This window comes from Aegilops tauschii, chromosome 4 (assembly GCF_002575655.3).
Source record: "Aegilops tauschii subsp. strangulata cultivar AL8/78 chromosome 4, Aet v6.0, whole genome shotgun sequence".
Classification (NCBI taxonomy): Eukaryota; Viridiplantae; Streptophyta; class Magnoliopsida; order Poales; family Poaceae; genus Aegilops; species Aegilops tauschii.
The window spans coordinates 225,242,976-225,266,323 of NC_053038.3; the positions used below are offsets into that span (position 1 = coordinate 225,242,976).

Genomic DNA, 23,348 nt, shown 5'->3' on the forward strand with positions numbered 1-23,348 from the left:
AACCAAAGAAACAGCCCCGCGAAAAAACAAAGAAACAGGACAATATTAAAAAAACATAAAACCCAAAAAACCATGGGAAAAAAACCTTCCAGGTGAAGAAAGCGCCCAACGTGGGACATGTGGCGACACCATGCCCAAGAAAGTGTCCACTGGGTCTCCCAGCCAAGGGGTAACCCACACCTAGTCGTTCCTGATGGAATACAGTACATGACGCAAATCTCAATGGATCTGGTCGGTTCAGATTCCAGGTGTAGATAAGCTCGGCAGCCAAATTGAGTTTCCACCAACAAAACACTTTCTATACCACCAGCAAGCATGGTGGATCCGAAGTTACCACACACTGAAGAGTATGACAAGATTATACAGACCTGAAGAAATAAGCGCAAGCACGCCTGCATACTGATCCTGTGAAAAAATTGTTGGTGAGCTATTGTTTCTAAATTGCCTGCAAAATTGATTATTGCTTGACAAATGGAACTCCCATATCAGCCATTCTACTCCCAGAGAAGATGCATCCCCAGTTGGCTAAGAGAACACATGAACATGCAACAATAACAAAACTGAACACTGCAATTTGGGCAACTACTATTTCGAAGCTGGTTCTGTCGACTGTCGCCCGTGTAATCGGAATAGCAAAGACGATTTTGACATCTGATGCTCTCTCTCAAGTGCCGCAACCACATCCTTCACCGTGATGCTACGCGCCACTTTCATGTGTGCTGACCTTCTAACGCCACCTAATGAAAAAACACAACATACTCAGGGTTAAACAAGTGTAGGCATGGCAGATACTCTCAGTTACGCCTGGAATATTTATTTCCTTTATTCAACTCCCAGAGGCTGATTTATTCCTATATCCATTTTTGAGGATAATTAACTGATCTGTTGCTTGATCTAAAAAAGACTGATTTGTTGCTCCCCTTTGAAAGAGATTGGCATTGCTCTTCTATTTCTTTTCCAGAGAAACTCACCGCAAATGATCAACTAATCAATCCCAGAAGACACTCTTAACAGATAAAACTCTTCCTAATTTAACAAGAATGAATTTTCTAATGAGAACAGCTAGTATAAAATAGGCATCGTTTTTATGTACAAGAAACAGACAACCAATGAGTTGAATATATACTCAAACGTAGGTTGTAGCAGTCTAAACCCACATCCCAACTGACCTAATAGTACGATTCCTCAACAAAACCATACCCTTCACAATTAGTACTACTACTCATACATCCTTTGGTTTATGGTCCTGGTCCTTGCATTGCAGCTCATCATTGGTTTGTGCTTTGGTGGCAGCTCGTGGTATTAGGTGCCTCCTCGTATGCCCGCGCCATACTCATGGCCAAATGCAGGTCCTGCGGATACCGCACTTCAACATCGATGTGATCTACCAATCCTGCCATGAACAGCTGTGCTTGTTGCAACAATGTGAGCTTCCCTGCACGACAAAGCGCCAAGAATTTTTTTTCTGGTAACTGTCCACGTCATGCTTAGAGTAATGAGCTCTCCCAGGTGGTTGCTGCACATTGGAGAGGCGAAAACAAGATGCAGGCACTCCTTGCAATACAGCCATGTCAGCCTCTATCACGTTCCAGCCAGTAGTAGGTCTACAGTAGTCTCTTGCAGTTTGGGCCCCAGCTACCCGATCCTTCCACTCCCCTCCACTCGTTCCATGGCAAACGAACCTGCTGCCTAGGCCCAACATGCCATGGAGCAAGGAATTCTGGCCAATAAGTATAGTCCACAGCATCTCGAAGTTAGTTGCTTAGGAGTTGTCCCTCTGCATCGCCCTGGTTTTGCCTTCCATCGTGTCGACCAATGAATGTGCTTCTATCAAATGGGGATCAATCCAGGATAACTTCATGTTGGTTCAAATGATGACTAAATCAATTCATGCTGCGAATCAACCAGTGGTGTTCCTAGAGTTGAAAGTTGGAAGTTACCCATGCCGGGCGAACCCATTTCTCATCACCACATGCTGCGGCAGGGCCATGTCTGTCATGGCCATGGAGGTCCTTAATAAGTTGATTGCTATGGCTACTGATCATGGGATTTGGTCCCACCCCCCTGTGCCTTTCTATGTGGACGATGCCATTGTCTTCCTCAAGCCGACAGTCCAGTAGTGCGAGGTTGGTGCGGAGCACCCCCATGGACACCCCCCAGACGCACACGCGCCATTGAAACCAAGGTGAATTCGCTCCTCTTGAACTTCATATGCATTCATATGAGACATGGCTACTACCTCAAACGGGGACCCTACACATACCCAGGTACCAAGAATCGACCATGGAGAAGTGAGGGAAGAAGGCCAAGTCCTAGCGAAGGAGAAGCAAGAAGACAAGGAAGAAGGCAGTCGAAGCTACAGTAGCCAGAGTCCAACCACCAACCTGGACGTCCGACGTTACACCGGATGGTCCAGTCACCAAACCACACGTCCATCTTGACGGGCACTGATTTTTCATCCGGCCTTGGCCCGGACAGTTCGGCCTGGAGCCCAGACTTCCGACCCCTAGAGCGACCTCTAGAGGACGTGACACGCCTGAAGAACATGCCGGCCGAAACCGCGCCGGCTGCAGCCGTCGGATGTCCGGCTAACAACCCGGACAGTCCGGCCTGAGCCTGGACGTCCGGCCTGCGTGCAGTTTGGCCAAAAGCCATGTATCCCTCCCTCCCACCTACTCTAGTTCGTCCCTAGACTATATAAACCAGCCCCCTCTCACTTTCTAGGGTTAGCAAAGCATATTAGAACTACTTGAGAGCTTTGCTCATCTACCCCTTCTCTTTGGAGATCAAGGCCTCCATTAGGAGAAGAATCTCAAGGGATTACCAAGACCTCCAAATCCATAGGATTGGGGAAGATCTATCTCTCAAGACCTCACTTCTCCTTAGAGATTTGGGAAGAACTTTACCTAGCTACTTGTTCTTTTTGTTGATTATGAATCTAGTAGTGTCTCTTTGCTTGGATGCTTGGATAGCACATGTGTGATGTGAATCTAGTTCATATAGTGATTTCCTCTTGTGTTTCGTGGGTTATTTGAGTTCTTCCTCTTGCTCTCCTCCAAATTGTGAAGAATGGGCACAAATTGGGACTTGGTCCTACATCATTTGGTATCATGAGCTTGGGTTGGACAATTTGGAGCCTCTCCCACTCACCTTTCTAGCCTAATTTTGTTTTGTTCTTGCCGAATTTGAAAATCCCCACAAAAATAGCCTCTTCAATTTCTTGCAATTTATTGGTTCTTGTGAGATTTTGTTGGTTTTGGTCCATGGATTTGATGTGCTACTAGCTTGTAGTTTGGTGCACAAGTGCGAATCTAGCCCACGAGAGCAATCAAACTAGCGTCTCTCCAAGTGTTGTGCAACACGAGCTTAGTCGTTGCTAGGCAAAACTTGTATGCTCATTCCTTGTTTGCACAAGACCTTGCTCTATCTCTCCTCTTTGATCTACTTGTATCATATTCGCATTTTGGATCTTCCTCAACATTTTCAACATCTTGATTCACTATTGCATGATATTGTGTGTCACCATTGCACCTTCGAAGTCTAACTGGTGCAGAGCACCCAATGGTCATCCCCATGGATTCTACACCAACACGCACCAAGTGGACCGATGACAAGAGCCCGTGCACGTGCCATTGAAGATAAGGTTAAGTCACTCCTTGAACTACCATTTCCTACATGTGAGACATGGCTACTACCTAAACGGAAGTCCTATGCCTACTCGGGTACCAAGGAAACAATCATGAAGAAGCTCGGAGCGAAGGCCAAGCTAGCACGGAATCAGAGCGGAAGAAGTACCAAGTGGAGCTGCTGAGAAACTACAGTGACCGGACATCTCGTGCATCCACCAGACATCCGTACCACACGAAGAGAGTCGGCGAGGAGCATCCAAAGTCAGGACGTGCTCCAACGACCGGACATCCGGTGCATACCGGAAATCCGGTGAAGGAGCAACGGAAGCTAGGCCAGCCTGACTGGACATCCGGTGCTACCTCGAGTAACCAGACATCAGGTAGCTGCCTACATGCAAAACCAGCCGAGTGGCCTTGTATCTCTCTCTCCCAACTACCCTATCTCGCCTAGCACTATATATATATATATATATTCATATCCTACCTCCTAGTTAGGGTTAGCAAAGCATATTAGACTAAATTGAGAGAGCTTTGCTCATTTACCCCCTCCCCATTGGAGATCAAGGCCTTCTTTGGAGAAGAATCCCAAATGATTTCCAAGACCTCCCATCCTCTTGTGGATTGGAGAAGATTACCCCCATCAAGACCTCATCTCTTGGATTTGGAATGAAATTACCATTGCTACTCTTTTCCCTTTGTTTTTCATGTACCTTTGTGGATCTCTTGTGTGTTTGCCTTATAGTGGATGTGTAATTGGATCTTGATTGAGTGATTACCCCTTTGTGTTCTTGAGTGTCCTCTTGATCCACTCTAACGGACATCCGGTCCCACCAGACATCCGGTCCACCACCGGGCATCCATCCCTTCAACAAAAAATCCACCAAATCTTCCGCAATTTCATTTCCATTTTGTTTGTGATTCTTTGAGCTTGCAGTTTTCGTTTCCTAAGGTGTTTCGGCTACGTAGGGACGGCTACGTCATCAACATCACCGCCATTCTTCACCGCGAACGAATTCTTCAACAACAATGACGACTACACCCTTTGACACAACAACCGGAAGCAAGGCCGGTTACCTCTCCGACCACGACGAAGGTACTGTGTTGACGAAGGTATCCATTCCGTCAGCACTTATCTTCCCTTGCCATTGCATCGATAGCCCCGAGCCTTTTGCATACCATACCCACTAAGACTAGGGATTTGAGTATTGTCAGGCCACATTACTTGTGCACTATAGTGATACGCCATCTTCCATATCTTGGTATCTTCTTGTGTGTCATAAGTTACTCCCGTGCATATCATACATACTTGCCTTGCATATTGGCTCGAGCATCAAGCATAGTGGTAAAGGAAGCTTATAAAAAGAACAAGCTTCTAAGCAAAAGAGAAAGACACGGAGAGCTTATAAGCAAGAGCTTTGAGCATCTCACATACATCACCTTGTGTTATTATCTTGGTATCATACATACTTACAATGGCATATTTGGGATAGAAAGACGACAAGTTTGCTCCTATATGTTCATGCACAAGTGCGTATCTAGCCCATTAGAGCAATCGAGCTAGCGCCTCTCTTGCATTTGTGCAACACGAGCTTGGTCATGGAAAATCATTTTTGCTCATTCCTTTGTTGCACAAATCCCATCTATCTATCCATGTGTGTGTTCTGTGTTCAACACCTACTATTGATCTATTTGCATCACATTTGAAATTTGTGAATCATTTTCAACATTTTCAATATCTTGCTAACTACTGCATGATTTTGTGCCACTTATCCTCACCAAGCCACTAAGGGCGTGTTCGGAGCTCCTCCCACTCCACGCTCCATAAATTCCTGGAGCAGATCTGAGCCGAACGAAATATCTCCGAGAAGCTAGCTTCAGGAAGCTACAACCGATGCAGTGCAAAAACGCGAAGCAACGTCGGCCCAGCTCCACGGATTGGAGAATCGGAAGTTTGCTCAATTTACAAGGTGTTGCCACCGCCAAAGAAAACGGTTCGCTGCCCCCTCGCTCAAAGAAAAGAATCTAGCGATCTCCAGCGAATCGGTACACCTCTTCCCACATGAATCGATGCACTGGGCCTGAATTAGCTGCCTCTAGCCGGCCCAGTCGGTGCCAAATGGGCCACAACCCTCCCAGCTGGGCTCCAGCGCTACGAGAAGCTGTCGATTCAAGCAGAACGGTTTCTTGATCGCCAGGTGAAGCTAGAAGCCACAAAAAGAAGCTGGATTTGAGAAGTTTTGTGAAGCTGGAGGAGATCCGAACACGCCCTAAGCTTTATTGGGTATGAGTAACAAGATACGGTACCAATTTCACTATCTTCACATTCCACATTGAGCAATATGAGATACATTCTCAACTTTGGGAAGAGGTAACTTTGGTATTGTCTTCTCATTTCCCACTTACACTTGCTCAAGTCTTGTGATGGATAGGCAAGGTACTTCATCTCCGGTCTTTGATGACCAAGAGGACACGAACGACTACGTCACTAAGCTACACCACTTTGGATTTCAACGCGTTATGAATGATGCAAATGACGCCTAGAATGCGTGCATCGAGAACCTCGCCAACATCCGACAATCCAAAGCTTGGAATAGGGACTATCTCAACGCCAAGATGGCTACGCAAATGGATGAACTTCGAACAATGATAGCCATCTGCAAGTCTTCATCATCTTCGACTTCATAAAGGAGAAGACGCTCAAGTAGCCATTCTTCGAAGCTTCCATCCGATGCAAGTACACTACGACACTGTCCTCATCTTCAGAGACGACCGCCAAGAACCTCAAGCGTCAATACCTATCCGAGGCAATGGATTGCGAGACCGCATCCTCGAGCATGAACGACGTCATCGTGAAGAGCAAGATTGCCTTCGAGCGCCAAATTCATCAAGATGGCGAACGACCTCAAGTACAATAAGACCGACGTCGACAACTTGATGAACAAGATGTTGTCTGGCAAGAAGAAGAACGCCGCGTGGAGCAAGCAAATGAAGCGCACCGAGCTCTCCATGAAGCTCAATATAACCTCCAATGAACACCTGGTTGTATTGATACTCACATGTACAAAAAAATGAAATCGAACGGCAGGTGTGTCATATGCTTGTGGCTGGCTTCATTGTGCACAACATGAGCCTGTTCACCGCGCCCGTGCTCCTGGTAAAGAAGGATGGGAGCGTTTTTGCGTCGACTACCATCGCCCTAACACAATCACATCAAGAACAAATTCCCTCTGCCAATCGTCGATAAGCTTCTTGACGAGCTAGTCGGCGCCGCATTCTTCTCCAAGCTTGATTTGCTCGTCGACTACCATAGCGTAAGACCATAGGATGAAGAGAAGACAGTATTCAAGACACACAATGGCCATTTCCACTTTCTAAGTGATGCCATATGGCCTCACCAATGCGCCGACCACTTCTCAATGCCTCATGAACACAATCTGCGCTACTTACGTCTGTAAGTTTGTCATCATCTTCCTCGATGATATTCTTGTTTATAGTGCTAACATCCAAGATCACGAGAAGCACCTTACGCATAGTTCTCGAGCTCCTGAGGCGTCATCAACTTTTTGCCATGTCATTTCCAAGGACGACGTGGCGACTGACACGAGCAAGACGAGCGTGATGAAGGCTTGGTAGGTGCCCAAGATCTCCATTAGACTACACAGGTTCCTCAGCCTCACCAGCTACTACAGGAAATTTGTGCCGCACTACGGCATCATCGCTAAGCCGTTGACGCGGCTGCTCACCAAGTGCTTCGCTTGGAACGACAATGCGCGGGCGACTTTCAACCTCTTGAAGATGGCGATGATCACCGGACAATGCTATGAGTGCAACTCACACGGTGTTGGCCAAATCGTGTTGTTTATTTGTAGCTTAGGTTTTCAGCCTTCCTGGTGTGACATCCCGGCTTAATAGGAATAACAAACTACTCATATCAATAAGGCGCACCTTCTTTTCTGGAGGCCATCCGAAAGGAACCTCAAAGTTAAGCGTGCTTGGCTTGGAGTAATTTGAGGATGGGTGACCGACTGGGAAGTTGATCCCAGGTCGCACGAGTGAGGACAAAGTGCGCAGGAAAGACTATTGTTGATTTGTGGGGTCAGTCTAGATCCCAGACGCAACAGCCAAGAACTGGTGGGTGAACCGATGGGTTTGGCCAGGGCATTACAATTGGTATCAGAGCCGACCCTCACGGTTAAATGGGCGTGTGCAGGTTAGTGATGCGGATATGGGGCACATGTGGATGTTGGCACTGGCGCGCACAGACGTGCCAAAAGGGAACGGGTCTGCGCCCACGCGCATACGTTTTCTTGCTGGGTAATTTCTCAGGAAGTTTTTGTGTTGTTGATTCCTACAGATTGGATCGATAAATATAAAAAAAAACTTGTCAAGCTTTGCAAGGTCCCCTTCTCAGAACAGCAGCAAGTCAGCACCAGGTCAAATTCTCCAATTACGGTAATATACCATAAACAATCATCCTTTAGGCGCGTTCGGAGGAGGAAACCTCCAAGGCAGGGGTCCTGGTCTCATTCATGAATAGAAATGACTTTGACCTTAACGAACAGCCGCCCGAGCATGAGCAGCTCGAGCAGGAACAGCCGCGCGTAGAGCAACAGCCTCGTCCGGGCCTAAATGCTGGAGTTTCAGAATTCACTCTACTTCTTACTGACTTTCGCCGAATATATCCTGCATGTCTATGGAGTTTTGCAAAACCCAAACACCTCAGAGATAGATATAGAGGTAGGAATTTGTCGAACGAACCACACTCCTTCGTAGACGTCAGGAGTCCATTGATGAAAAGGGGCTGGGGAAAGCTTAAACCCAAGTCCTGCTGGGCCGACGAGGACATCGGTTCCTTTGAGGGGGGTGTATGTGATATCCCAGCTTAATAGGAATCATAGACTACTCATATCAATAAGGTGCACCTTATTTTTCAAGAGCCCATCCAAAAGGAATCTCAAAGTTAAGCATGCTTGGCTTCGAGAAATTTGAGGATGGGTAACCGACCGGGAAGTTTCATACCGAATGCTCACGAGTGAGGACAAAGTGCGCAAGAAAGACTAGTGCTGGTCTTTAGGGCCGGACTAAATTCTAGGCGCAACGGACGGGAAATGGTGGGTGAACCGGTGGGTTTGGTTGGGGTGTTGCTCCTATGTAGTTCTTTCCTCTTCTCTTATTTATTTAGTGTCTTCTCTTGTTTGTCTTTGCTTGGTCTGTTGGCTGGTTCTGATCTTACATTGGCATTTCTTCTGATATGAAATGATGCATGTTTCGCGAGTGTTCGAGAAAAATAATGTGGTATGATGCCAGCCAAACCTTCTCTTCCTCCAGGGTGCGTTGAAGAAAAAAGAATTGTTCGCAACAACCTATCCACATTATAGGCACCCTCATAACCGTGGCACTATCATGGGAAATAACCACTGATGACAGTGACCTGTTTGACTAGACCGTCCAGTTGGTCAGTAACCACATTTATGTGAATTTTGACTAGACCGTCCAGTTGGTCAGTAACCACATTTATGTGAATGGTCAGAGTCTACATCTGCTCCCCGAGCTGTGCCATGGTCATATTGTTCGTGCCATCAGAAGCCATGGCACGTCCTGGTAAGGTAGAGACGTTTCATTGGGGGAGACAAAAAAAGTGGGTGGGGCTGCTGGCAATAGAGGTTAATAGGAGATATAGGGTCAGGACAGGGTAGGGGGTAGGTATACAGAACGAAGGAGAAGGAGATTGTGCAGGAGACAATCAGGAAAGGCAGGAGCATACCAGAGAATAGAGAAAGTGCGGATAAGGTTTATTGATCGACTGCTTCCATTTGGAAAAGAATGACATCCCTCTTTTATAGACAAATCAACTAACCTAATCCTATAAGATCACAACTCTAATAGATAAGATAGACAATTCCTAATTTAACCAATAGATCCTTACTAATCTAGTATACCTGATAACAGTTAGGTACCTGATAGGACTCGGGACTAGTAATACCACTAGCAAGACTTCTCAATTAGAACTGACTCGCTAGCAAACACCAAATTAGCAAATATTTCTATCTTTCAATACATCGAGATACAAAGCTTTCGCGTTTTCTCAAAGAAGAAAAAGGACTTCCTGACTAAGCTAAATGACAAACTCCTACGGCTAATAAACAGCCAAAGGATCACAAGCTTACCAGGACCAAGCATTGAAAAATAGCCTCGCTTTTCAATTTCCTGCTGTTCTCTTGAGCCCTTTCCTGCTTTTGGTGAAAGCTTGTGAGGCGACATAATACCTGGCAGTGAGTCAGAAGAACCATCGCCTCCTTCACCTCTCAGTTTATTTTTTTCAGCTAGCAATTGCCACTTTGAAAGCATGTCATCTCCCCCTGCTGCAACTCGCACAGCAGCATTTGCAGCTGTTGTTCTCATTTTATCATCTTCCTCCTTGTAAGTCTAAAATGCATATAAGATCATACACATCTCAAGTACGTAATATCTATGTACAGAATAATCATACGAGACCTGAAAGTGGAAGAACTAACCTTAGCATGCTTTGATGTTCCACGGCTCTCAGCCTTGTCCTTTTCTGAAGAAACAACTGAATTGTCATCTCCCTGCAGTTACAAATTCGGTCAAACAACACCGTAACAGTCCCCTACAAAACTATCAGAATTATACAATGGATGCCTGATTCTTTCCATGTAACGACTTATTGACTAATTAAACTGAAAGTTTGCAGTGCACACACAAATTGTACTGCCATATTTCTGTATAACTGCTACAGATGCCCCACGTTAACTGATGCAACAAACATTGGATAGATCTGACATCTAATTCACTGATGTTCCTATCTAATAAAAAACTAGTAATAACTGAGATTGAATTGGTGAACCAGTCACACATGCACTCTCAAACCTAACACATGCCTTCTTTCAGATAGTCCATATTAGTTCCAAATTTGATTTTCTATCGAGCTTCTCAAACATTCAACATTACCACCAACATCTAAAGTATGTGCTATAAACAAGATATAACATACATGATATTGCCAATTAATGTGTTAATAAGCATGTAAGACAATTGTTAAAGATCTTAAATAAATTCCATGCATAAAAAACTAAAATCCACTTCATAAAAAATCCTTCATACAAAAGCATACTTCTATGAATGTATATGTAAATATAAAATTAAATGCAAGCAGAAACATCTTGCAGAACTAACATCACTCTGTTTCCTGATTCTGTTGGCATCTGCCGCCAGCTTCCTGTCCCACTGTTCTCTAGCTTCCCGGTTCACCCTCAGTATATGACTCCGAACATCCGAAGATAAAGGATAATAATGATGTCTTGATTTTTCAACATCAACCCTCTTCAAAAATAAAAAAATAAATACACAGATTACATTTTACGTATGAAATGTCAATGAGACCACAGACCAGCAAATTGAACCTGTTTTGAAAGCCTTATTGTATTGCTTATGAATCCTCGTAACCGCTCCTCAACGCACTGGAGAAAGCTTAAGTTAGATTAGGCATAAGCAAAATCTGGGAAGGGCCTTGCTATATAATCTCTCACCATCGATAGACAACGCTCTACGTCACATCCTATGCTCTTCAGATTATATTTTCTCACTGCGAAAACAATAACATTAGAGAATAGAACACGGAGTTCCTCTATCAATTTAACAACACTTGAATGATAAAAGTATTAACTGATCTCTGCTAATTTCTTTGTCAGAGGCCCCTTCTGTAGAATGAGCCTTTCTTCTTCCAGTTGTACAACTTTACGAGCAGCTTCTGAAACTCGACTCTCTTCCTTAGGAGCAGAGAAAAGTTGCTCCTCCTCTTCCTGGCAAAAGTAACAGTTACAGCATTAAAATCCATTTGATAATGGGTGCTGGAAGGTATGCACAAAGCAACACAAAAGAACAAAAGCACATTAAAGAATCTTAGTATGTATACCCTCAGATTAACACCACTAACTGCAGTAACATCATTCAACTGGTCAATGCTTTGATCATGGAAGCCTCCAGATCCCTTCTGCTTTTTGCTGGCACAATATAAAAAGGCCTCAGGAACCAAGAGCAAGTACAATCAAATTGAGTAATAATGGGCATTGAAAAAACAATTACCCAGATGGTGGAGGGGATGAGCCAATTACGTCCAAAGGTTTCTTCTGCCCAGCAGATGGCTTCTTTTGAGGTGTTTTGGAAGCTGCTCCAGAAGGAGGTGCTTGAGTACTAGGTTGAATCTAATCAAGCAGCAATAATCATACCGTTGAGTAGAGTGCACGAATTAGTCAAATTGCTAAGAAATAAACAGAAAACAGACAGCAATGTGTTCATTTTGTGTGCACGCAAATAAAGGAAAATTACACTTCTGCAACCGGATCTCACAGGGTGTTATCTGTTAGGAATATGCAACTTGGTATTCCCATGAGGCCATAGGCCAGTACATATATGCACATATAGGCGTGCTAAAATATGCAGAAAACCCCGTATATAACGGGGATCAGGGTGTTATTTGTTAGGAATATGCAACTTGGTATTCCCATGAGGCCATAGGCCAGTGTGTGTATATATATATATATATATATATATATATATATATATATATATATATATATATATGCACATACATGAGTTTGGAGAGCTAAAAACGATGCTGTGTTCTAATCTTGACCTTAAAAGAAAAAACTGTTAGCTGTAGATCGGAAGGCACATATACTGTAGAGCAATCACCTGATCCTCCACACATAACCACATGAAAGAAGCATCAACACCAATGTGCTTGGTGAGCTCATGCTTCATACGGTCACACGATACTAATAGCACCTGTACTATCGGACATAAAAGGAGTTGGTGTAGTGACAGAAACACAAAAATCCACAAGCAACCATCGTAGCCAAGTCACCTCTGATGTCAAAAGGGCCATAGCTCGCAACTCAACCTCTGCACACGAACGGGAAACTGCAGTTGGTTTCTTTGTCTTCTAGGCAATGAGAGAACCAAGAAGAACATAGTAAGCACAAAGCGACTGGTGATCCACAGGATCACTAGCCGAAGTAGCATCTGAACAGGCATGAAGCTGTAACGAACTTGAGCGCGGAAGTACAGCGAGAAATGGTCCCATGAAGATATCTAGAACTTAAAGTGGATGACTGTAGTGAACGGAGGTGGGAGCAGAGACGAACCGACGCAGGATATAAGAGATATCAGTGATAGCTAGATAGACAAGCCCAACAAGATGACGATAGCGCGTTGGATCAGACAAAGGCTGACCTCACCATCAGAAGCTCGGAGGTGGACAGTGAGCTTGATCAGAGTCTCAACAGTATGCTCATCGGTAAGAGCAGCACGAGCAGGAAGATCCTGAATGTACTTCTCTTGCGATATAAAGAACCCATCTCAGGTAAAAGAAATCTCAATCCCAAGTAAGTAGCAAAGATGACCAAGATCAGACATAAGAAACTGCTCACTAAGACGAGCCTTCACAAAGAAAATGTACTCAGAATCATCTCTAGTGATGATTATGTTGTCTACACATAGAAGTGTTTGACCGCGTGACAGAAGGTGGGCCAAGAACATGGGATCATGATCACTCTACCAAAAAAACAGCAACAGTGACCACTTAGGAGAGGCACTCAAACCAAGCACGAGAAGCTTGCCACATAGAGCGCGACGAAGACGGTATACCATGCCATCAGGAACAGAATACCCAAGTGGTGTCTGCATGTAGACTGTTAAGAGTTATATTCTACCATGTATATTTACCACCTGTATGAGGTGTTTTCCTGCATATTTTACCACCTATATATATATATATATAGGGAAAATCCATCGGTGGTAGTTACCCCACATGTCTCATATACTACCATGTGGTACTATATATACTATTTTATTATTTTAAATATGTTCATATACTATATCTAAGATATTTCAAAACAAGTTACATGAAAAAATTGCATATGAGCCCATAGTTTTTGTTATATTTGTGAAATACGTACATATTTATACGTAAAAAAGAGCATACTCAAAACATGGTACATACTAACTAAAAGTTAGTATATATACTACCTAATCATTGTTATATACTACATACTACACGTACATACTCTCGATTTTGACAGATACTACATACAACATACAAAATGCAAGTGGTGGTAACTATCACTGCTTGTAGGAAACATTTGTCCTATATATATATATATATAGGGAAAATGCATCCTACTACCGGGTGTACTTACACCCATTTCTCATATACTACCATGTGGCAGTATATACTCTACTTTATTATTTTTAGTATGTTCATATACTATATCTAAGATACTCCAAAGTGAGTTTTATGAAAAATTTGCAAGTGAGCCCATAGTTTTATTTTATTTGTGAAATACGTGCACATTTGTACGTGAAATGGAGTATGCACATTATATGATACATACTATCAGAAAAGTAGTATATATACACTACCTAAACATTCTTATATACTACATACTACGCGTATATACTCTCCGATATGATAGGTACTACCTAGAACGTACGGAACAAAAATGGGAGTAACTACACCCGGTAGTAGGAAAAATGTGTCCTATATATACATTAACCCTCAGGAAATACAAGTTGCATATTGCTAACATGGTATTAGAGCCTTAGGGTATTTTTTCGCATGCGCAAGTCGTGCTCTCGATACAATCTCTCGCGCTGCCATCATCCTCTCAGTCAATTGCTGATTTCCCTCGATCTCTATTTCCGCTGGATCCCATCGATCTACGGGTTGCAGCTGCCCTGGTCAACACAGCCCTCGTGCGGATCAACTCGGCCGCCAACTTCTGCTCTCCACTTCCGGAAGTAGACCCACCATCGAGCCACCCTGCCTTTGATCTCCTGCCGTCGGCCCTTGGATCCTGCTCCGGCTCGATTCGGCAACCTCCCGTCCAGATTGGGTGTCCGCGTTGCTGCTGGAGCCGTCCTGCCTCCGATCTCGTACTTCCAGCCCAGTTCACCTCCAGATCGAGCCTCCATCTGCTGCCTGACCAAACCCGCCCACAACAACAATGGCCCGCGCCAGCCGCCTGGACGAAGCCACCCGCCCCTTTGTGGCCTCCTGCGTCCGTTCATGACAAGCCGGCCAACGCACGCCTGCCTCCCGTGATGATTCTCACCGACCGCCACTGCTCCCTGGACGCCCGACGGACCTCTCCATCGCTGCCTGATTCGATCAGGATCGAGCGCTTCACCTGCTCTGCGCTGCTGCTTCTGTTTTGGGTCTGTCTGATCCAGCTCATGGTTAAAAAAAAGGCAGCCTGATGCATGTAGCTCCCGCTTGCGCGGGGTTCGGAGAAGGGTCCGACCACTTTGGGACTATAGTACGCAGCCTTTCCCTACATTTCTGCAAGAGGCTGTTTCCAGGACTCGAACCTGTGACCTCATGGTCACAACGCAACAACTTCACCGCAGCACCGAGGCTCCCCTTGGGTAAAAAGAGAGAAAAAGAAAAGAAAAAAAAAGGTATGATGTCTACATCGTCGGTCTATGTTGCGGTTCCTCGTTATCCGATGACCTTTGATGGTACCAACTACATCGAGTTCGTTGGCTTCATGCGCATTCATATGCGTGGCATTCGTCTCTCAGGCGTTCTTTCCAGCAAGGTCCCCTGTCCGCCCATCCGGTTCCTCTTGTGGCTCCTACTCCGCCGACACCACCAGTTCTTGATGCAGATGCTAGTCAGGGGCGAAGGATGAAGCTAAGCTTGCCGATGAGGTAGCCGTTCGTGCTTATGATGAGCAGGTTTTGACTTATGAGGATGCTCTTCACGCTTATCATGAGGCTTTGTCTGCTTACACTCAGTGGCTTGATGATGATGCTCGTGCCGCAGCTGTTTTCACTGCTAGTGTTCTGCCTCGGTTTGTCTCTGAGTTCCTGGGCCTCCCGACCGTATTTGAGATGAGGACCCGTCTTCGTCAGCGCTATCAGCCCTCTGGTGATGCCTTTATACCTGTCTGTGGTCCGCCAGGAGCATGCTTTTCAGCAGGGTGACTCCACTTTAGATGATTTCTAGGCACAGTTCTGCTATCTAGTGTCAGCTTGATTCTCTCCGCACTGCTGGCTGTTGTACTTGCCAGTGTTTCCAGGCTGTGCCTACTGAGTTCTTGTCTCAACTCCGTAAGGAGTTTGAGCCCCGACGTGCTTAGTTGTTTGCTCATGGCAGTATTTCCCTCATGGAGGCACTCTCTGAGATTCGTGCCGAGACTCGCTTACGTGGTGCTAGTTTACTTGAGGTTCCCTCTGTGCGCGCTGCTCGAGCTCCTGCTATGCCGCTTGCTGCACCGACTCCTTCCCGCTCCAATGCTCTGCCGCTCTTGCCCACTCCTACTAGCGGTCAGGGCCGCTCTTGTCCTCATTGCGGCTACTGCAACCAGGATGGTCATCTCGAGTCTCGGTGCTTCCTTAAGAAGCAGCACATGCATAAGGTGCGGATATCATCTTCAGGGACTTCTACGCCACCGTGTTGACTGGGCAGGATATTCTGAGACTTAAGCGTCTGCTTGCCACTTCAGGTTCTTCTTCGCCAGGTACTGCAGGCTCTGTGATTGGTGCGGTGCTTCCCGCACTGAGCGACCACCCTCTACACAGTCGAGTACATCCCCGTGGGTTCTGGACTCCGGAGCTTCTTTTCATATGTCTTCTCATTCTTCCAATTTGTCCTCTCTTAGATCTCTTGATTTTCCTGTTCATGTACTCACTGCTGATGGTACTCCCCTTTCTGTTGCTAGTTGAGGCAATCTAACCACTCATTATGTTCCTGATGTTTTCCTCGACTTGCCATGAATCTGTTTTCTGCTGGTCAACTTACTGATTTTGGCTGTCACGTCATCCTTGACGTTGACTCTTGTTCTGTTCAGGATCGTCGCACGCACACTTTGGTTGGGGCTGGCCCTCGCGGCCGTGACTCTCAGGGTCTTTGGGAGTTAGACTGGCTTCATGTTCCTTCCGCTGCCACCACTATTGTCAGTCCCTCCGCTTCTGTCGCTTCAGCTGCCGGCTCCTTCCAGCAGTGGCATCATCGACTTAGTCATCTTTGTGGTTCTCGTTTGTCGTCCTTAGTTCGACGAGGTCTTCTGGGGTCTATCTCAGAAGATGTCTCTTTAGAGTGTAAGGGTTGTAGACCTGGCAAACAAATTCAGTTACCTTATCCTACTAGTGAGTCAGTGTCTCAGCATCCTTTTGCTTTAGTCCATTTCGATGTATGGGGTCCGGCTCCCTTCGCTTCGAAAGTTGATGAGGACATCAATACCATTGTTACACCCACAGCCCCTGCTGCTATACATACTGGACCAATTACTAGAGCTCGCGCACGCCAATTAAATTACCAGGTACTTTCGTTTCTTGGTAATGATTCTAATGTTCATGAGAATATGATGCTGCCTAAATTGGATACATTTGTTTTGCTTACAAATGAAGGGCCTAGCTTGAAGAAGGATGAACATTGGAGCAAGAACAAGCATGGAGATAATGGCATGCGCAAGGGGAACAAGAACGGAGTTATAAGTGATGATTTCAGGACGTTGAAGCCACCATAATGCGTGCATGAAGCCTCGGACGAAATATACAAGATGCTACTTCATAACTTTCGTCCAGAGGCTACTCTAGGTGTTGCGTCACCTTATTATTGGGCCAGGCCCGTGTAATTTCGAAATACTTGAGTATAGGCTGTTTTTAGAGTCCGTATGTGTGGGGAAACAAGAGATAGGGTTGGTTTCGGACCCCTTCCCCAAGGGCCACGAAATCCCCTCCCCCCTTTTCCTTCATATATACAGCCCTTAGGGCGTCGTTTAGACTTTGGGTTTTGTTTAGATTAAAGTTCGCCATAGCTGCAACTTCGCGTACTTCGTTTGTGTTCAACGACCAGACAAAGGCGTCACAGAACCCCACCTTGATCAATAAAGCTTTCATCTTATATTCGCAATATCTAGATTGCAATCTCAATTTCTTGCTTGTTCTTCGTTTGCTCGCAGGAAATAGACCCTCGTGGTCAGGTTGATCGTGCTCCGGTGTGGTCAATAACCTCTCGGAGTTGGTTTAGCGATTGCTAAGGCGCGACGTCCTTGCACGTTCGTAGTCGGATCGTCAAAGTCGACTTCCACCAAAGCGATATCCATCATCTCATCGAAAGACGGGACACCTTTGCCTCTATCAAGTGGTATCAGATTTCTAGGTTGCTCGGTGAGATTTTACAGTTTTTCGTAGTTTAGATCGAGTCTGTTCGTCATACCTATAGTCCACGAAAAAGCCAAAAAAAAATTAGGGTTAGTTCATCCTATCCGAACCAATCTGAGCCTTTGCATAATCTTTTCTGTATTTGCTTTGTTGACTTTGCGGTTGCATCGTCGTGTCAAGTTGCTGGTCTTAGCGTCTAGTCCTTTAGAGTTTCGAGTTCTGTTCACAGGTTGTCACGTCGCCGCTGCCATATATCACCACCGCATCATCATCATCGCTGCTACCATATACCACCACCGCACCAACTTCATCGCCGCTGCCATATACCACCACCACATATTCACCGCCAATCCGAGTCCATCTACGCCACCACATATCCGCCGCCATCACGCCAATCCGAGTCCACCTGCAACATATATCCGCCACCAGTCCGAGTTCCACCAGATTCATCTCCGCCACCAGTTCGAGTGCCACCAGATTTATCTCCGCCACCAGTCCTAATCCGAGTCCAGTATTTTGTTACTCTGTTTTGGATTTCCAGATCACGCCATACTCCGAGTCATGACAGAGAAGGACTCCCAAACTTCCGTGTTACCCGCAGTAGAAAAATAGTTCCAGTTTCAAAAAAAAAACTAAGTCTGGAAAATTCTGGCTAGGCAGTTTTTAGGCCATTTGTAGACTTTTTCGAAAAAAAATTGTTGCGGAGCAAAATAGAAGGAAAAAAGTGCAAAAAAAAAGTGAAAAAAGAGAAAAAAAAATCAGAGCGTGCTCCTCCCTTGTTTACGTGCAGCGCCGTGATTTTGTTAAGTGTTCTAGGCTCGCGTCTCTAGCACGGTCTAGCCTAGGACCAGCACAGTACCGTCGTTGAGCGTTTATTCAACTTTGCATCTCTGAATTGATTATTGCTGACCCTTTTTGCTACCATATTATAAGCCTTCCCAGCTCTACATACATCTACGTCGTGCGTTTGACTCTCCCTGGTAATCGCTCTATCCAAGCTTTGAGAGTTTTGACTACAACGGTTGCCGATCGCCGCCTGCTGCTGGGTAAGAACTGGTAAGAATTTGAGATTCGCTTGAAGGATTTGTGACACACCACCATCACCACCACTTCCTAGTAGTCTGTAGGATCATATTCTTGTGTGTTTCTATTGCTGCTAACCATGGCAGGATCACAAGCCGATGAGACTGATTGGGAGAACATGACGAACAAGGAGTTGCATGATAAATTTCAGCAAATGATGAGTGGCCAGGTGGGAGATGTGCTAAACAGATTTGAAGAGGCTATGGAGAAGATAGATGCCGTGGAGAAGTCGTTCGAGACAAAGGTGGATAACAAGTTTAATGAATTGCTCAAGCGTCTTCCCCAACCACCACCGGCTGCACCTGTCGCACCTTTACAACAACAACAACAACAACATCTCCAACGCCGCCTTCCAAATCAAGTGGTACGAGCACAGCGCGTTCCAATTGAGACTGGTCAAAATTCGGGTGCCACTGCACCTACTGTTGATGCTTCTTTGGCTCCTGCTGCTGCGGCGGCTGAGGAGGATGACGATTATGTGGGCGATTATGAGGATGAGGTTGATCAAAATCAGAACTACATGCAGCCACCAGCACCACCACCAGCAGGTCGACCTCAGGTATATATTCGCAACGGTAGGCCAGCACCACCACCTCAGGTACGAGATAATGACCATATTCCTAAACTGAAATTGAATATTCCACCATTTGAGGGTAGATATGTTCCTGATATATATCTTACTTGGGAGTTAGAAACTGAACAACGTTTTACATGTTTACAATATCCCGAGGAGAGACGGGTTGCTGCTGCTGTTTGTGCTTTCACTAGTTTTGCATATGTATGGTGGTCTGAACATTGTAGATTATATCCTATTCCGGCTACTTGGGCTGCTTTAAAAACTGCTATGCGTACTCGTTGGGTTCCACCATATTATCAACATGAATTGCTTCAAAAATTGCAGCGTTTACGACAAGGGAAAAATTCTGTAGAAGAAATATTATCAGGAATTACAAACTGGCATGATTAGATGTGGTATTGTTGAAGAGAACGAAGCTATGCTTATGGGTGGATTAAATAGAGAAATTCAGACCATTCTAGAGTATGAGTATACTAATATCACTCGTTTATTCCATCTTGCTTGTAAAGCTGAACGTGAAGTGCAGGATCGACAAGCATTGGCACGAACTAATTTTTCTGCAGGTCGACCTTCATCATGGACACCGCGTGCATCCTCTACTTCCACTGCACCAGCACCTCCATTAGGTGCCACCTCCAGCCGTGATACAAGAAAGCAGGCACAACCACCACTATCTGCCAAGAGCACACCTGCCGGTCCTGCACAGAGCTCTTCTTCGTCCATGGCATCAACAGGGCACACAAGTGATATTATTTGTCGTCGCTGTAAGGGAAGAGAACATGATGCGCGAGAATGCAAATCTCAGTGTGTGATGATTGCTACTGAGGATGGTGGGTATGAGTCCGCTAGTGACTATGATGAGAAGACTTTGGCTCTTATCACACGTGAAGAATACGGTGGAGATGATTCTGATCATGAGACGCAATACATGGCTCCTGAAGACGCTGACAGGTATGAATGTTTAGTTGCTCAACGTGTTTTGAGTGTGCAGGTCACACAAGCTGAACAAAATCAGAGGCATAATTTATTCCATACAAAGGGAGTTGTGAAGGAACGTTCTGTTGGCGTCATCATAGATGAAGGGAGCTGCAACAACTTGGCTAGCATGGAGATGGTGGAGAAGCTATCTCTCACCACAAGACCACATTCACATCCTTACTACATCCAATGGTTCAACAACAGCGGCAAGGTTAAGGTAACACGTACTGTTCGTGTGCATTTTAGTATCTCTACATATGCTGATTATATTGATTGTGATGTGGTACCTATGCAAGCATGTTCCTTATTACTTGGTCGACCATGGCAATTTGATAAAAATTCTGTACACCATGGTAGAAAGAATCAGTATACTCTTGTTCATAAGGATAAAAATATTACTTTGCTTCCTATGACTCCTGATTCCATTTTGAAAGATGATATTAATAGAGCTAATAAAGCAAAACAGGAGAAGAATAAGAGTGAAAATCAGATTGTGGCCAAAGAATTTGAGCAACAAATGAAACCTAATAATAAACCATCTAGTGTTGCTTCTGAAATTAAATTGAAAAGTGCATGTTTATTTACCACCAAATCTGATATTGATGAGCTAGATTTTAGCAAATCTGTTTGCTATGCTTTTGTATGCAAAGAGACATTATTTTCATTTGAGGACGTGCCTTCCTCTTTGCCTCCTGCTGTCACTAACATTTTGCAGGAGTTCGCTGACGTCTTTCCACAAGACATGCCACCGGGATTACCTCCCATTCGAGGGATTGAGCATCAGATTAACTTAATACCCGGTGCATCATTACCCAACCGTGCACCATACCGTATCAATCCAGAGGAGACGAAGGAGATTATGCGTCAAGTACAGGAGCTGCTCGACAAAGATTATATACGTGAATCCCTTAGTCCTTGTGCTGTTCCTATCATTTTAGTGCCGAAAAAGGATGGTACTTCGCGTATGTGCGTAGATTGTAGAGGCATTAATAATATTACTATTCGTTATCGTCATCCTATTCCTAGGCTAGATGATATGCTTGATGAATTGAGTGGCTCTACAATATTCTCCAAAGTTGATTTGCGTAGTGGATACCATCAAATTCGTATGAAATTGGGAGATGAATGGAAAACAACATTTAAAACTAAGTTTGGATTATATGAGTGGTTAGTCATGCCTTTTGGGTTAACCAATGCGCCTAGTACTTTCATGAGATTAATGAACGAAGTTTTACGTGCTTTCATTGGACGATTTGTGGTAGTTTACTTTGATGACATATTGATTTATAGCAAATCTTTGAAGGAACATTTGGAACATTTACGTGCTGTTTTTATTGCTCTACGTGATGCACGTTTGTTTGGTAACCTTGGAAAGTGCACCTTTTGCACCGACCGAGTGTCTTTTCTTGGCTATGTTGTTACTCCACAGGGAATTGAAGTTGATAAAGCCAAGATTGAAGCTATTGAGAGTTGGCCGCAGCCCAAAACGGTCACACAAGTGAGGAGTTTTCTAGGCCTCGCAGGATTCTATAGGCGTTTTGTGAGAGATTTCAGCACCATTGCTGCACCTCTCAGTGAGCTTACAAAGAAGGATGTGCCTTTTGTTTGGGGTACCGCACAGGAATAAGCCTTCACGGTATTGAAAGATAAGTTGACACATGCTCCTTTACTCCATCTTTCCGATTTTAATAAAACTTTTGAACTTGAATGCGATGCTAGTGGAATTGGATTAGGAGGTGTGTTATTACAAGATGGCAAACCTGTTGCATACTTTTCTGAAAAATTGAATGGGCTTAGTCTGAATTATTCTACTTATGATAAAGAATTATATGCTCTTGTTCGGACTTTAGAAACATGGCAACATTATTTATGGCCCAAAAAATTTGTTATACATCTGATCACGAATCTTTGAAACATATTAAAAGTCAAGCTAAACTGGATCGTAGACATGCTAAATGGGTTGAATTCATTGAGACTTTCCCTTATGTCATTAAACACAAGAAGGGTAAAGAAAATGTTATTGCTGATGCATTGTCTCGTCGCTATACTATGCTTTCGCAACTTGACTTCAAAATATTTGGTTTGGAGACCATCAAAGATCAATATGTGCATGATGCTGATTTTAAAGATGTATTGCAGAATTGTAAAGAAGGACGAACATGGAACAAGTTCATCGTTAATGATGGATTTGTGTTCCGTGCTAACAAGCTATGCATTCCCGCTAGCTCCATTCGTCTTTTGTTGTTGCAGGAGGCGCATGGAAGAGGATTAATGGGACACTTTGGCGTGAAAAAGACAGAGGATGTTGAGCGCTTTGTTGCTCGCTGCACTACATGTCAAAAAGCTAAGTCACGACTCAATCCTCATGGTTTATATATGCCTTTGCCTGTACCTAGTGTTCCTTGGGAGGATATATCTATGGACTTTGTTTTAGGTTTACCTCGAACAAAGAAGGGGAGGGATAGCATATTTGTTGTCGTGGATAGATTCTCGAAAATGGCACACTTTATACCATGTCATAAAAGCGATGATGCTGTTAATGTTGCTGATTTGCTCTTTCGTGAAATTATTCGCTTGCATGGTGTACCAAATACTATTGTTTCAGATCGTGATACTAAATTTCTTAGCCACTTTTGGAGATGTTTATGGGCTAAGTTGGTGACTAAACTGCTTTTCAGTACTACTTGTCACCCCCAAACTGATGGACAAACTGAAATAGTCAATTGAACATTGTCTACTATGCTTAGGGCTGTTTTGAAGAATAATAAGAAAATGTGGGAAGAATGCTTGCCTCATATTGAATTTGCTTCTAATCGTTCATTGCATTCTACTACTAAGATGTGCCCTTTTGAAATTGTGTATGATTTCCTACCTCGTGCACCTATTGATTTGTT

The 23,348-nt window shown here is 44.5% G+C and overlaps 1 protein-coding gene across 2 annotated transcripts in view; it reads right to left on the reverse strand.

Moving 5' to 3' along the window:
- Positions 1 to 272: 272 nt before the first annotated feature.
- LOC109750599 (transcription initiation factor TFIID subunit 4b) overlaps positions 273 to 23,348 on the reverse strand; it is a 28,622-nt gene continuing 5,546 nt past the window's right edge. The window contains exons 6-14 of one of the 2 annotated variants that reach the window (XM_020309558.3): positions 11,733 to 11,851; positions 11,563 to 11,650; positions 11,314 to 11,449; positions 11,177 to 11,232; positions 11,051 to 11,107; positions 10,824 to 10,970; positions 10,145 to 10,216; positions 9,797 to 10,055; positions 273 to 405 (exon numbers count right to left, since the gene is read on the reverse strand). In XM_020309558.3, the coding sequence (XP_020165147.1) occupies positions 359 to 405; positions 9,797 to 10,055; positions 10,145 to 10,216; positions 10,824 to 10,970; positions 11,051 to 11,107; positions 11,177 to 11,232; positions 11,314 to 11,449; positions 11,563 to 11,650; positions 11,733 to 11,851 (981 nt within the window). In that variant the 3' untranslated portion in view covers positions 273 to 358. Of the gene's footprint in view, positions 738 to 9,796; positions 10,056 to 10,144; positions 10,217 to 10,823; positions 10,971 to 11,050; positions 11,108 to 11,176; positions 11,233 to 11,313; positions 11,450 to 11,562; positions 11,651 to 11,732; positions 11,852 to 23,348 lie in introns of both variants that reach the window. The other variant, XM_020309557.3, reaches the window with a different exon arrangement.